The 16,081-nt window shown below is 40.5% G+C and overlaps 1 protein-coding gene across 1 annotated transcript in view; it reads left to right on the forward strand.

The window, feature by feature from the left end:
• Positions 1-16,081, forward strand: part of atp9a (ATPase phospholipid transporting 9A) — a 35,971-nt gene that overhangs the window by 15,334 nt on the left and 4,556 nt on the right. Inside the window, exons 15-26 of the mRNA XM_087833757.1 lie at positions 916-1,077; positions 1,625-1,717; positions 1,835-1,918; positions 2,861-3,031; positions 4,660-4,758; positions 7,243-7,332; positions 7,587-7,731; positions 9,338-9,402; positions 11,394-11,549; positions 12,952-13,016; positions 13,221-13,329; positions 13,420-13,477. Coding sequence (XP_087689883.1) covers positions 916-1,077; positions 1,625-1,717; positions 1,835-1,918; positions 2,861-3,031; positions 4,660-4,758; positions 7,243-7,332; positions 7,587-7,731; positions 9,338-9,402; positions 11,394-11,549; positions 12,952-13,016; positions 13,221-13,329; positions 13,420-13,477 — 1,297 coding nt within the window. The remainder of the gene's footprint in view (positions 1-915; positions 1,078-1,624; positions 1,718-1,834; positions 1,919-2,860; positions 3,032-4,659; positions 4,759-7,242; positions 7,333-7,586; positions 7,732-9,337; positions 9,403-11,393; positions 11,550-12,951; positions 13,017-13,220; positions 13,330-13,419; positions 13,478-16,081) is intronic.

Raw genomic sequence — 16,081 nt, forward strand, 5'->3', positions numbered from 1 at the left:
GGTCAGGCATTATTCAGTCCAGTTACAAATGGGACGCTAACTCAGATGCTTCTATTATAAGGTAGTGCTGTTGTGGCAGACACCCGATCCCAAAATTCCTCCGCAGTGAATATTTCTAGACTCTGACTAAGCATAATCTTCATACTTCCCAACCTGTATGACAAACACTTCAGTAGTCAGAGCTTTGATGACGCTAAAGCGTTTCTGGTCAGACATTTTTAGGCCATGTGGTGCATATTTCCAAAATAAGTACTTTTGGTATCCCAAAATCAGTGATTTTAAAGTTGCTGTAGGAGCAGAGCAGTCTCCCTTGTTGTCTCTTATCTGCATCTGTTTGGCTTCTCTGCTGTTCGTCCTGGCAGAAGATGGATGATGAATTGGAAACGTGATCTGGTTTCTAGTCTGGAAGTTATTGGGCAATGCCATCTCCCCTCGTTCTCTCTCCCCACACACACACACACACACACACACCACCCCCGCACACATGCTTCTATTGTATTAATGGATGTCGTCTGTTGTGTCCTTCAGAAAGGAACAAGCAGAAACTATATTTTCAGTTAAGAAATGGACATCTTCCCAGTTTTTCAATCAATAGTCTTAAGTGCTGAAAATGCTCGAGCTATTGATGTTCTCTGACAGTCTACTTGAAAGTGGCCTTCGCTGTTTTCTGTGTAATTCAAGTAATGGAACATCATATTGACAATGCTTTTGCCATGAAAATAATAAAATGACCCAGGCAGAGGTCACTTTCTCTTAATGGGTTCTTGAATGATGATAATATTTTATTTGGTAGAAATGTATGTTATTAGCTAAAAGCTACATATTTTGCATTCTTATTGTGCTCTATATATATTTAGTGTCAGTTGTGCATTTTAATGACCGCTCACTAAAGCCTTTACACTGTGCTTTTGATAGGTGTCGCTGGTGCAGTGGACTGAGAGCGTCGGCCTTACACTTGTAGGAAGAGACCAGTCATCCATGCAGCTGCGGACCCCTACTGGCCAAATACTGAACTTCACCATCCTTCAGATATTTCCCTTCACTTATGAGAGCAAAAGGATGGGGATTATAGTCAGAGTGAGTGCCAAAATTAATATTATTACAAGTTGTTAGTGTTAGTAGTGGCTGCTGTCCATCTTGCTGATTTCCTCACATCTCCATTGCTTAGAAATTATTTTCAATTACAGTCAATGTAGGTCAGCGGTTGTTGCTATGATTTTGATTCTTGCTCGGTGCTGACTTTAACAAGGAAAACAAACGAAAAACAGATTTGTGCTAAAGTGTATAATCTGAGAAAAACCTCACCTTGTGACCTCTGACTAAGTCGGATGACTAACTTTATTATTGCTGGCTGGGATGTTACTCAGGAAGCCAGGGATTTTTAAAGTTGACTTCCTCCTGATAATATTTTCAAACACTTTTTAAGTCTCTTGTGGATACCAAAATAAGTTGTGAATTTCTAGGCAACACTAAATAATAGAATGGCGCACGTGCACTTTGGCTCGTGCACGCTGAGTAGAAATCCCCCTGCGAGAAGCACGGCTGGGTAATCGTTGTACCGAATATTAAATACAATTTTATGTACCGTTTGCACATGATAAAGCACAAATCAATGTTTTTCTAGGATGAATCAACAGGAGAGATCACTTTCTACATGAAAGGTGCCGACGTGGTGATGTCAGGCATCGTCCAGTATAACGACTGGCTGGAAGAGGAGGTATGTTTCTATGTTTCCCACGAGTCATGCCGCATACCTGATGACACTGATTTTATTCCTGTTAATAATAAATCACATACTTTTAGATCACATGCAGATGTTGTCTGTGTTTTCTAGTGTGGGAACATGGCGAGGGAAGGTCTGAGAGTCCTCGTGGTTTCCAAAAAGTCGCTGACAGAGGAGCAGTATCAGGATTTTGAGGTAACAGCCCTCCATTAAAATTGACCTACAGCAATCTAAGACAGCTCAGAGTTGGGTTTCAGATTCAAGTATGAGAAGATGGGGCTGTTGAAGTGTGCTTAGGTTTACGAGCGTTGTTATGCATGCATTGTTTGGTCCCTGTCTAGTAAAGCCATTACAGTTTCAACAGTGTGATAGTAAAACATGCTCAAGTTACATTAAGCATCTGTCGACTGACAAGCATTACACATGATATTGATATTTGGAGGAGACATGTTCAGCATTTCTAAATGTCAAAGAGTGTCCTTGGGTAATTAGACTAACCTCTGACCCCCCCTTCAGTGTTTCTACCCCACTGTGCCTCACATACACCAGGCCCCCCTCATTGTTTGAGCAGGGCATGGCTGTCTTCCCTGCAGTTGTTAGCCCCAGGCCTATTACTGAAGTGTATAATTGAGTGAGCAGAGCTGGTGGGCAGCAGTGAGTCACCAACTGAGTCACACACAGAGTTTATGTTCCTGTATGAGTCACCCTCAGATTGTTTTTGCGTTATCTCACTCACAAATTGCCCTCGAGCTGAAATGCTAAAGATGGGCGTTAACTGATTGATTATGTCTGTCCTGTATGCTGTAAGTACAGTGTGCTGTATGTGTAGCTATTTTGTTTAACAAAGCTATATTTATAGCTTTCAGGGCTGCTTGACAGTTTACATTTATACACAGATTTTTGTATTTAAAGTATCAGTGCATTTAGGATGGTATATAGTAGGTAGACTGCAAATTTGGCCTTATGTATGCACAATGCATGACATATTCCTAGCTCATTTTATTCCTTATTTGTTTTTCTTGACTCTCCTGGCTGACAGCCACATTCCTGTTTTCTTCTTTTATTCCTGGCTGTTTCACTTCTTGCAGTGATTTCACAGTATTTAAACTTTCTTATCCTCCCACTACGACTCTCCAGGCGCGGTACGTGCAGGCCAAGCTCAGCGTCCATGACCGCTCTCTGAAGGTGGCCACAGTGATTGAGAGTCTTGAGATGGAGATGGAGTTGTTGTGTCTGACTGGGGTGGAGGATCAGCTCCAGACTGATGTCAGGCCCACTCTGGAGATCCTCCGCAATGCAGGCATCAAGGTCTGTGGGGTGGGGTGGAGTGGGTAAATGGCCTTACAGTGCACAGTAGCAACAAACTAAGAAGACAAGCACATATGTTTTTCATATTGGCTGTATGTGTCTCAATGCAGCCTTCATTTTTTTCCATCCCTTAAACTTTAAAACTGACACTTTAGTTATTTGCTAATGATTTTAGATGTTTAATTCAGGCGACGTCCACACTAGCCCGGATAGATTTGAAAATGGCGTTTTCGTGAAAACGTTCCACGTCCACACGATCATTTTCAGTCGTTTTCACAGAGTTGTGCGTCCACATTGAAACGGCCAAAAATGCTTACGTTCCAGTACTACGCTTGCGTGAAACACACGACGATTTGACCTACCTCATTTCTGTCTGCCGTTTATTTACTTTCCGGCTCTTTGAAACGTCGTGGCAAAATATTGAGGAGAAGCACCGAGTTTTTTAAATGGACTAACAATGAGGTGGAGTTGTTGCTGCGAGTAACACAAAACAACTAAGTTGCAAAAGTGAGTGAAAATTAAAGAATTTGAAGAAAAGTTATCTGAAGCATGTACAAACTGATATTAATCTTTAATAGGGTTGTCACAAAACAACTGCTGTATAATGCCCTCCGCTATCTAAGTTTAATTGGCCACATGACTGCATCACATGACTAAAATGTGTCATCGTTTTAAAAAACGCTCTGGGTTCGCTGTCCACAATGCAACGCGAAAACAGCGTTTTCGAATGTATCTGCTTTGGAGAGCGTTTTCAAAACACTGTCTCGTGGACGGAAGGCCAAAACGGAGAGGAAAGATGCGTTTTCAAACGAAAACGTATTAGTGTGGACACGGCGTCAGTCTTTGAAAAGGATGCTCTTTCCCAGTATGCTCTTCATAGGTGCTAAAGCACAAGCATAGCTCACATGTTTCACACCGAAAGGTAAACAAGCGGCTCTTAAACCAAACTTCAGAAAAAGTAACAAATCTCAGTTTCTCCAGTTTATTGTGACCATGGCAACAAACATGATAACGATTCAACTTACAGTCTTTCCTGTAAGCCCGTTTTCATCCTCTGCTTTAGTACAGCAGACAGAAATGGAGTCAAATTTCTTTGGATCATGGCATTTAAAACATTTTTAAAAATCAGCGGCTGTGCAGTTTTCCAAAACTCTTGACAAACTACTGAACATGGAGTCAGATTCTTCTGTAAAAAGTCATCCAATAAAAAAATAAATGTGTGTTTTATAAATAAACCACACGAACAGAACATTGCTTTTTAAAAGTTACCACTCATGTAATTTGTTAAAATGAAATTCAGCTGTGTTTGGGTGGAGTCAGAAATGTCAAGATCTGAGGATAAAATCCCCCCAAACTTTTTTTTGTGATATTGATGAATCAGCCATGTCAATTCTCTTATATGCAAGATCCAAAATACTAATGAGAAAGAATTTGGATGCTGTGATACCAGTCTGTGTGATGACTTGTGTTATTTTTGTTTGAAGCACAAGAACTAAACTAACACTGTTTGTGTCTTAAAAGCCTGGGGAGCAATCTTTACAGGCTTTCATTATCAAGATGATTCTCAAAGTCTTATCTCTGGGTTTAAAGACACTGGAGTGGGATTTCTGTCTCTGTTTCCTGTGTAGGTTTGGATGCTGACTGGAGACAAGCTTGAAACGGCCACGTGCACTGCTAAGAACGCCCATCTGATCACCCGCAACCAGGACATTCATATCTTCAGACCAGTAAGTCCATGAAACAGACCTGTCTTTCTCTTGTGCACATATCTAGTAGGTAATAGTTGATTTTACTCCAGGGCTGATGTCAGTTCAAAGCTGCCCTGACAGTTTCTTGAATCTGTCACCCCGCGGGCATCCAGGCTCTGTGACCAAGGCCCATTAGCTAGTGGTCATACAGCCCAACACAACTACGCATGCAGGCCGAGCCAGCATCCACAGCTGAATAAATCACCTCCCACCAGCGAAAGCATCCAAGCCACTGTCAAAGAGAACAAACAGCCCTTCGCTCAAACAGAGGAGAAACCAGCTGAACCACTCCCAGAGGGAACATGCAGAGGGCTCACTTCCTAATTTGTTTTGCAGGTTTCAGGCAGTGTAGCTGCTTTGATAGTCCCCTTCTGCCTTAACCTCTGGATCCATGCCAGAGCAGAAGGAGCGTCTGCCATATAGGAAGGTTAGAACTTGCGTACAACTGTGGTTACTGGAAGAGAATAACAATGGTTGGCAGTGCTTAAAAACCTCTGTCCCAGTGGACGGGGGTGTGCTGACTGGGCCTGCTACACATACATCTGGATTAGTTTCCTGGTGGCCACCAATGGCCTGAACTGGACTGACGTATGAATTGTCAGTGGTTGAAGGATGTTCATTCCAGAGCATAGCTTTTGTTGACAGATTAACACCATGCCTTGTCAGTGCTGAATTTTTGGAGAATTTGAGTCTATATTTGAACCTGACACAACTGTAAAGAAATTCTGTTTATGTTTTCAATTTTTTTATGCAGGATATTATCCCGTTTCCCCTTTCCATTTTTCTTTTAACACACCCTTTTAATATTTGCATTGTAATACATCAACAATACACTACAGTGTAGTTGTGTGCAAATGTAAGGACAAACCCTGAATAATTTGCATATGCATAATTTTCATTTTAACCTCCTCCGTGGTAAGTTTAAAAACATTTTTACAATAGGGTGAAATTACCTTATGCCTTTTTTGTGTCAACACATGCCTCTTTAAGACACCGTGCTCAGCTAAAAGGTCAATAATTTTACTTTTTAATTTAATCTGAATGATCTTATGGACTTTCAGTTCAGTCGTTTACAGTCTAGTTTTTGAGATATTAAAATCTTCTAATATTTCTAATATTTTCTAATATTACAATTTTAAGGTTTTTTGTACCAGCCTTGCCTGCATCTGTGGACTCAGTTACTTCTTTTTCAGGTCGTGTGTCACTCCCATTCTCATAAATGCAATAGCTTTTGATACCTTTGGTGGAATTTAATGAATTATACTCACTTGGACTCAGAGAAAAACTATTTATATTTTCACAGGAAAAGGTCAAAGTCGCTTTGACGTAATGTTCTTAGTAATTACATGTGGCAAAAACATGTAGCTGTACTTGAGGTACAAGATCAAAATTGGCCTAAACTCAAGAATTCACAATCTATTTATGGTAAAGTTTTATACACTTGTCTAACAGTTGCATTTTCAGTGTGTGCGGTGTCTTTTAGTTGATTATTTGGCTGCACCTCCTCTGTCTTTGTGCTCTTCTCATCTGCTTTGTGCTGCACATTTTGTATCCAAATGCTCACTTTCACTGTGACATCATCTTGTTCTGCAAGAAAAAGAAATCGTGCAGTTATTCACCAGTAGAGCAATATTTCACATTTGGTCAGATGCTCAATTTGTGTCACCAGTATTTGATTCTGACCTCTCAATTAATAATCGTAACTAAAGATATTTTGTAAGGATGGACAGGCGGGGATATAGAGTGGAACTTGATGGTTGGAAACAGTAAGGCTTTAGTGAAGTTTCAGGCTCATCCTGCTCTTTACTTCTATTCCCTACATCAACCTGATATCTGCCTGTAGGCTCCACAGAAACCTTTAATTGTCACTCCAATATTATTTCAAACACAAGTAGAGATAGGAACCTATATGCCGAATTATACTTGCTATTCAGTAGCTACATGGTGCTGTTGAATAAATTAAACATTTGCATTTATATAGCGCTTTTCAATTCCACTACAATTCCACTATTCATTCACTCTCACATTCACACACTCAACCTACAGTCGTAGCCACAGCTGCGGGCAGACTGACAGAAGCGAGGCTGCCATATTGCGCCATCGGCCCCTCTGGCCATCACCAGTAGGCGGTAGGGTCAAGTGTCTTGCCCAGGGACACAACGACCAAGACAGAGAGCCCAGGGCTCAAACCGGCGACCTTCCGGTTACAGATGCGTTTCCCAGCCCCCTGAGCCACGGTCGCCCCCTCAGTCACACAACTCACGAGTGTGAGGTGTTTGGTGTTTGGTTGCTCTAACATTTGTCATTGCTGCAGTTGGAGAGAGACAAGCTTCCCTTCTTCTGCCTGATAACAAAGAGACAAACATGCAAAGCCTGGCAGATTTTCCCCTGTGATAATTCTACATTAGAGTGTTTTGTTGGGGCATACAAGTGCATTTAACAATGTGGTTGCTATTGGTATAGGTGACAACACGAGGGGAAGCCCACCTGGAGCTCAACGCTTTCAGGAGAAAGCATGACTGCGCTCTGGTGATATCGGGGGACTCGCTTGAGGTAAGTGTGCCACTCAGACTGTCTAACCCACATCCCATTAACTTATATCTCCTTATGAAAGTTTGACATATATTCTGCATGAAGCGTGCACAATATATCACTCTGGAAGTGGTGTCTGTGGTTAGAGTCACTATCTCAACCACAATAGGAGCTAAACTGTAAGTTGAGTGGAGGTATTCGAGCGCCACAGCTGAAAGCAGTTAAATGTGGGTGCCTGAGTGTTTTATCTGCCCATTATGCTGGTTTTCTTGCAGGTTTGTCTGAAGTATTATGAATATGAGTTCATGGAGCTTGCGTGCCAGTGTCCCGCTGTGGTTTGCTGCCGATGCACCCCCACTCAGAAGGCTCAGATAGTCCGACTGTTGCAAGAGCGCACAGGCAAACTCACCTGTGCAGTAGGTGAGTGGAAAATTTAAACTGGGCCAGTATGTTTTTCATTTGTTTAAAGTTCTTCTTCTCACTGTGGTTTCTTTTGCTGTTGTTGTTTGTTTGTTTGTTTGTTTTAGTTTTAATATGTGTTTCCAACTTTATAATGTTGTTATGCTATTATAATAAAGAATAATAATGAAAAATTAAAAAAAAATGTATTACGAGTATTGTTGCACCCCTAATAAATAAATAAATAAATAAATAAATATATATATATATATATATATATATATATATATATATATATATATATATATATATATATATATTTACTAGGGGTGCAACAATACTCGTATCTATATTGAACCGTTCAATACAGTGCTTTCAGTTTGGTAAGCATATGTATCGAACAACACAATTTTTTAGATTTATTTTATCAGCTTTTCTTCTGACGATGCTGTCTGTGTTGAGCGCTCAGTGGATCTGCGTTCGACTACTCCGCCTAGGCTGCACTGTCGAGTGCAGATCCACTGAGCGCAGCGCAAGCTAGCAAGACAGAAGCTAAGCTCCTTGCAACATGGCAACTACCTCAACGCTACCCGAAATTGAACCTCCCCCACCCTCATTCAGATCTGGGGTTTGAAACTATCTTGGTTTTCATGTGAAGCATGACCCTGATGGTAAGCGCGTCATGGACAAAAGTAAAACAGTATGTCGGATGAGCCACGCAATGCTCAATTGGTGGGAACTAGTGCGTTAGCGCAGTTAGCTCGTTGAGGTTTTGACGCTGTCCAGCCCCACGCACAGGACGATCGGCGGTAACTCGTTAACGGAGATTTGCCGCGTTATGGCGTTAATGTAATTTTAACGAGATTAACACTGACAGCACTAGTGGGAACACAACGAATATGACTGCACATTTACTCCGACATCATCCTAGTGCAAAGACAAGTGGAAGCAGACAAAAACAACAAGCACGCATGCTATAGACTTTACCCGAGTCATTTAGACAGCCGTTAGCACATGATTCTCCTTATGGGGACTTGATATGTTTAATATGCTGCTGAGAATATAGCCCAGAAGAAGCGTATAGTATAGCTTTTATTTTGGAAAGAGCCATTTCTCTGTAATAAACTCTCTTTTCCAAAGATGAGTAATTTCTCAATCAGATTTATTTTTTATTACTTTGTTGTTTCAGCAACGTTAAATTTAAAAACTATACTTTTGAGTTAAAATATATATTTATAATTTTAATAAATGACAAATTAAAAAGGCATGAACATTTTTTTTGTACTGAAAAAATATGGAACCGTGACACCAAAGTATCGAACCGAACTGAACTGTGAATTTTGTGTATCGTTGCACCCCTAATAAAAAAAAAAAAAATATATATATATATATATATATATATATATATATATATATATATATATATATATAGATAGATAGATATATATGCGTTACTCTAAATTCCTCTAAATTGCAGCCCAGTGAATTTGTAGCAGCTTGGATCTCTTAATCAGGCCAAATTAAGGGAGTGTCTTGTGAACATGCACTTAATACTTTCACTAAATGTTTGTATTGGTGAGTCACTGATGTGAATCCTGACACCTCTATGGCTTTTGTTTTCTCTTAGGGGATGGAGGAAACGATGTCAGCATGATCCAGGAAGCGGACTGTGGCGTGGGAGTGGAGGGGAAAGTAAGACTCTCCATCTCATCGCTTCACATTGACGTGCCACTCGCACAGATTTTTGCTTTCTGTTTCCTGTCAAGATCTCTCACATTCAGAGAGTTGTAAAAGGACATGCACACAGATGATTCCTCTTTTTGAGGAACTATTGTGTGAATAGAGGAAACAAAATGACAGGATGCTTTGTGCTTTGTACTGTATATTTATCATAAAAGTAAGAATCTCCCATCAGCCCGTCTCTTCTACTTCTCATTGTTCTCTCTGAAAGTTGCCTGTCAAGTTGGTTAGTATGCTCAGACATGGATCCTTATATTTGTGACAACAGTGGTATTACCGACAGCAGACAGTGCAGCTGTGCTCCTGGTTTAGTCTTTACTCTTTACTTTTTAACATAAAGTAAATAAGCATATTAAAATATGGAGTTTAGTACAGCTGACCTCAAAGTTTAAAACTGCTCAATAGTTGACTGTAAATTTTATCTTTATTATGAAGAGAAACAAACTTACAACTCTGTTTGCAAACTAAAAGATGCTGTAGGTGACATACATCAGCGGTCCCCAACCTTTTTTGCGCTACGGTTTAATGTCAGACGATATTTTTACGGACCGACCATTAAGGTGTCGCAGATAAACACAACAAAATAAAATGATACGACCAAGACAGAAACTGTGGTATTTTGTAAATATAATAATAAACGCGAATTCACTGTGTAATTGTCTAACTTTATTAACGCCGTCCTCCTGAAATGCGCCAACAACAATGAGAGTAACATCCTCCTCTCTGCCCCTTAATGCTCTTTGGTTGCTATGGTAACGTGTAAACATTTCTTTCAAAATAAGACACACAACTACAACACGGGAAAAGACCCAGGGAAACCGGGTTAAAAATAAAAACCATAATTTCACTCCCGGGCCTGAACTCTCGTGGCCCGGTACCAAACGACTCCACTGATGTACACAATTTATCTTTTCCGCTATCTTCTGTATATTTATCATCCATCGCTTTTCTTAACTGCTTATCCATATAAGGTTTCACACAACTGAAGCCTGTCCCAGGTGATATTGGGGCGAGAGGCTGGGTAAAGGATGACAAGTCTGAGACAGGGCTATCAGAGGCAACCATGCAAACTCACATCCACACCAATGCAGATTCTGTGATTCTCAGTTTTTCTTCTGCTATGTCCAAATTGAGAAAGTTCACACCACAGTCAATCAAGTTTTTCCTACAACTTTTTCTCCATATTTTTAGCATGGCATCGTTGTCCTTTCTGCAGTGAGAACCACTGATCTAAGCTAACATGTTCAACTTATTATAGGGGAGATTCTATGCAGGCACAAAGAGAACATGAAAACAAATAACAGCAGGCTGGAACTCAGAAACCTTTTACTGTGAGGAAATGGTTGCTTACTACAGTACCACCATTCTGGCAATGATGCCCTCTATCCCAACAATCTTTGGGATATGCGGCATCATTGCCAGATCTAAACTCTCTCATTTCATGCATACTGCATAGACAAACTCGTTCAGACTAATGTGCATAAAAAGCTGAAAACCCATTTGGACTTTGGAAGGAAGATGGTGCACTCACAGGATGGACTTGGCATCTTAAATACATTTTTTCTGTATGTTCCAAACATAATCTTATGATGGTAAATAAAAGGTGGAAAACTACACAGTTATTCCTGGGCTGCTTGTCAGAGAGGAAGCTAAAGGTTTAATAACAGAAAATCTGCAGTTCTATAAAAATCCTCTGGTTCTAACATCTCAAACATGAATATTTGCTCGATTTTTAAACAGGAGACTTATTATGTGCAATGCTGCTTTTTGTGATTTTGTATTGCTAATTATGAACTTTATGCTTATTGTACCTTCAGTCTGTTTTTTTCCCTCCCAAAAAACTGTTTTATTTGTACAAAATCAATTCACAATACTCAAAGCATGCTTTTCAGGTCAGTCTTTGCGCAGTATGTCCTCAGTGTCCTCTGCTGTGTGTTTGGCAGGAAGGAAAGCAGGCCTCTTTGGCTGCCGACTTCTCGGTGACTCAGTTTAAACATTTAGGCCGTCTCCTCATGGTCCATGGGCGGAACAGCTACAAAAGGTCTGCGGCCCTCAGCCAGTTTGTCATCCACAGGAGCCTGTGCATCAGCACCATGCAGGTAGAGACTAACAAATACACAGTGTCGTATTGGTTTGTGTGCATGAGTCATGTAAACATCGTGCTGAATAACTTAGAACTACAAGTATTTTCCACTTGCTGTGGGATAGTTTCTTGTTTTAGTTTGCAAAACTGTCACTACTTTATATTTTACTGCTTTATCTGTCTTCAGTTGTAACAATTTAGGTAATGCACCACACACTTGAGAGGGTGCTTTTTCTGTGTTAAATATTGTGCTGGTAATCAGGATGTCAAGCTATTTCAGTATGTTGTGAATTAAATTTAACCTTCTAAAAACAGTAAACTTCTCTTTTCTTTGTTTTCTTTACTCCCATGCTCAACTGCATAATGTCAAAAAAAGGTTGAGATGAGCAAAAGCAAAAGGACTGTGTTTAGTGTTTGAATTTAGCTAATCGGTTTGGCCCTTTTCTGCTTGTTTGTAGCCAAAACCACACTGCAAAAAAAGTGTATGCAGCCTTAAAGTTAATGCAGGGAGGTGTTTTTTGTTCTTACTCACAGCACCTAAAATCTAAATGTAGAGAGGATCAGTTTGGGGAGAGGCAGGGAGAGGTTTCAGGGGTGGTCTTGGAAGGGCGGGATGCATGATGACTCAGAGAAGGCAGTCTGTGGTGCCCTTCTAAACTGCCCCCACCGGGCCTAACAAGTCTGTCTAGTTCCCATGTCCCAGTCCAACATCAGCCCCCGCGGTGGAGGGGCAACCCATGACTCACTGTATCGTGGACTTTGGGGTTTTGGGGAGGCCTTCCTCCGCATGTCTCACAATAACACCAACCACAGCTGGAGCTGTGACCTCTCCAGTTTGCAGCTGTCTGACTAATTGACATCTCATCATTTTAAACTGTAGAATTTGCCATTGTAGTCCGAGTATTTTCAGTAGTTTGATTTAGAATGATGGCCTTGTGGTCACCTTTTGATTTTTGTGTTCCCACAGAAGGTTAATGTTAAAGCTGGGTTTCTTTTAATGGGGCGTATTACACTTTCCCTTTTTTTTTTTTTTCATAGAAATGTTATTAGAATTGGTGGATGGTTATATTATGGTTAAAGCAGTTACCCTTAAAATCTCACATAGTTATATCTATGAGCACAACCATACCTGCTGTTCAAATCTTCTGTTAATGGAGGGCAGCCTATCAAAAGAAATGTGGCTTAAAGGAAGGTGTAAGGAGTTTAAAAATCAGTTTTAAACTGTGAGTCATGCAAAAGTACTCGATTAAAAATGAGTATAAAAGGCCTCTTTTAATGAAAGTATGGTGTTTTTTCTGTCACGGAGTTCAAATATCAGTGTGTCAATGTTCCAATACTGCTTATAATATCATTTGGGTGTTGAAATGAGAAAAATCACAGATAAGAGTTTCTCATTTGTTCTTCTTCTGTTCCTTTAGGCAGTTTTCTCCTCTGTTTTCTACTTTGCTTCAGTCCCACTCTACCAAGGATTCCTGATCATTGGGTAAGATACACGCTCTGAATGGAGATGACTTATCAAGAGAGCATTTAGCTGCCTTGTGTCCTTGGCATTTCCTCTGTGTTAAGACTATTGAAATGTTTAAAAGGGGAAATATGCAAAATCTTACAATGAAAGATTTCAACCAATTTGTACACGTGACATTTTATCTGGGAAGTATTCATCACACTCGATTTTTGTCTGTTTCAGCTATTCCACTATCTACACCATGTTCCCTGTCTTCTCCCTGGTGTTGGACAAAGATGTTAAGTCAGAGGTTGCCATGCTATACCCAGAGTTGTATAAGGATCTTTTGAAGGTATCTAGTAAATGTTCGCAAATTAACTATTGCTGTGCAGACACGTAGGTTTGAATCGGTGAATATGAACGCACTGTCTTCTTTTCACAGGGTCGACCACTGTCTTTCAAGACGTTCCTAATATGGGTTTTAATAAGTATATATCAAGGTAAGAGAGAGTTTGTGCAAACTGCTGGCAATGAGTCAGTAATTCTAAATACACTTAATTTCTAAGTACTTTACAGCATCTAAGCTGTATTTCAGGTCATATGTTTGTTTAAATGTTTGTATCTGTACAAGACGTCTACACTGGCAGACTGATGAGTCACTCCCCGTCAAACAAACAAGATATATTGCTTAGGTTCATGACTTATCACTCTCGAAAAGCCCACACACTTTCTTCTTTTCTTTAGGGACTTTGTTAAAGAAAAACTTGAGGTAACTTTCCGACATGGACCGTTGCAATGAAAGCTGTTTACGCGGGCATTCTAAACTACACCCCGAAACCTTTTTTGTCTATTTCTGTCGAAACGCTGTATATCCAAGCAGTGGTAAGGGCGTTTTTTGCAAACCACTTCTGTGTGTTTGTATCATTCTTCTCGGTCCTATTCATGCTTGTATGTTAAAGGAGGCACGAATCTATTAGATAGAAGAGTGCTACTGTTACCGGCCAAAGATTACTTTGGAAAATCTCTCATAACAACCATAATATGCAGGAAATGCTTAAATGTAATGGTGTTTTAAAGAGGTAATGAAGTGGGCTTTGTTCTTCTTATATAAGAGCTAAGTTTTCTCTTTTAAATTAATATTTTGATTAATTTGTTTTTTTTAGTCTCTGTAATAAGCCAAACACATTGGCCACTTTATTAGGTACACCTTGTCAGCCTACCTTAATTCTTTACTGCGATGATTCAACGAGGCGCTGAAAACTTTACTCTGAGATTTTTGGTACATATTGACAAGACAACATAAAGTAAATAAACAGTTGCTGAATCTCCCATTTCTCCGCATCCACATCGCAAAGGTTCTCTATTAGGTTGATCTCTGCTGACTTTGGAGGTTCACAGTATTTGAGCTTTGTGACATGATGGTGTGTTATCTAGCATAGAATCAGAATCAGCATACTTTATTAATCTCCAAGGAAATTATGTGGTTACAGTTGCTCCAGTATAAATAACAGAAACAGACTAGACTATTTAACAATGTGTTACAGATTTAGGAAATTTAAGAAATAGCACAATATATACAAATCACTCATTAATTAATATCAAGGATTGACAGAGGTGATTGTAATTATAAACAGGGGTGCACATAAGTGGTCCGCAGGTGCGCATTCGCTGTCAAAATAAAAGACGCGCACCAGATAAGAAGTTGCAACACGCGTTTGCGTACATAAGATTTTCTGGAGGAGGACTGACGTTTGTTTAGAACTCTTAAAGATGTTGAAGAAGCTCCTTTAAGCAGTCATCTTCAAAGAAATGTCAGAAGGAGTCGGAACTGCAAAAGAAGCGCATATTCTCGGAAAAGTGGTTGCAGGAGATGAGCTGGCTTCAAATAAATGATGAACGCACAGAGATGTGGTGCAGAATATGGCGTGAAAGTCCCACTCTAGCAGACAAAAACAGTGCCTTTTATATGTACGTGAACGCGCGTTGCAACTTCTCATTTGGTGCGCGTGTTTTATTTTGACAGCGCCTGCGCACCTGCGGACCACTTATGTGCACCCCTGATAATAAATCAAGAATTGACAGGAATTTTACATAGTAGGAAAGACATGTGCAAAAAGGCTGTAACTATTGCAGGGTTCACAGTGTGTTAGATGGAGGAGCTGTACAGAGAGATGGCCACAGGCAGGAATGATTTTCTGTGTTGTTCAGTGGTGCTTTTTGGTAATCTCAGTCTCTCACTGAACGTGCTCCTGTGGCTAGCCAGCATGTCGTGGAGTGGGCGGGAGGTGTTATCCAACATTGTCTTTATCTTGGACAACATTCGCCTCTCCGACACCACCTTAAGGGAAGCCAGCTCCATCCCCACAACATTACTGGCCTTACGGATCAGTTTATTGAGTCTGTTGGCGTCTGCGACCCTCAGCCTGCTGCCCCAGCATGCAACAGCATAGAGGATAGCACTGGCCACAACAGGCTAATGGAAAATCCTGAGCATTGCCCGACAGATGTTGAAGGACTTCGGCCGCCTCAGAAAATAGAGACGACTCTGGCCCTTCTTGTAAAGTGCAGTGGTGTTTTTAACCCAGTCCAGTTTATTGTCTATGTATACTCCAAGGTCTTTATAGTCCTCCACAATGTAGAGGATGGTACACTGGTGTTATCGTCAGTACCCAGCTAGGCAGTGACATGTAAATGAAGTTTAGTTGGTATCAAAGCGTGTCTGTTCTTAGCATGTCAGCGTGTTGTACATTCAGAGATGCTCTTCTGCATATCTTGGTTGTAACGAGTGCTTGTTTGTGTTACTCTTCCCTTATTGTCACTCGAAGCAGTCTGGCCATTCTTCTCTGACATCAACATTGCATTTTATCCTAGAAAGCTACCATTCGCTGGATATTTTCTCTTTTTCGGGCGATTCTCTGTAAACCATAGAGGTGGTTGTTTGGGAAAATCCCAGTAGATCAGCAGTTTCTGAAATACTCAGACCAGCCCTTCTGTCACAAACAATGGTGCACATTCAAAGTCACTGTAGCCACACAAACACGCAGACACCCCCATTTGGATTCTCAGTTTGAACTAAGCACCTCAGTTTTCCTTTTACTCAAAGC

Source organism: Neolamprologus brichardi, chromosome 20, assembly GCF_056152115.1.
Source record: "Neolamprologus brichardi isolate AB-2024 chromosome 20, ASM5615211v1, whole genome shotgun sequence".
NCBI lineage: Eukaryota > Metazoa > Chordata > Actinopteri > Cichliformes > Cichlidae > Neolamprologus > Neolamprologus brichardi.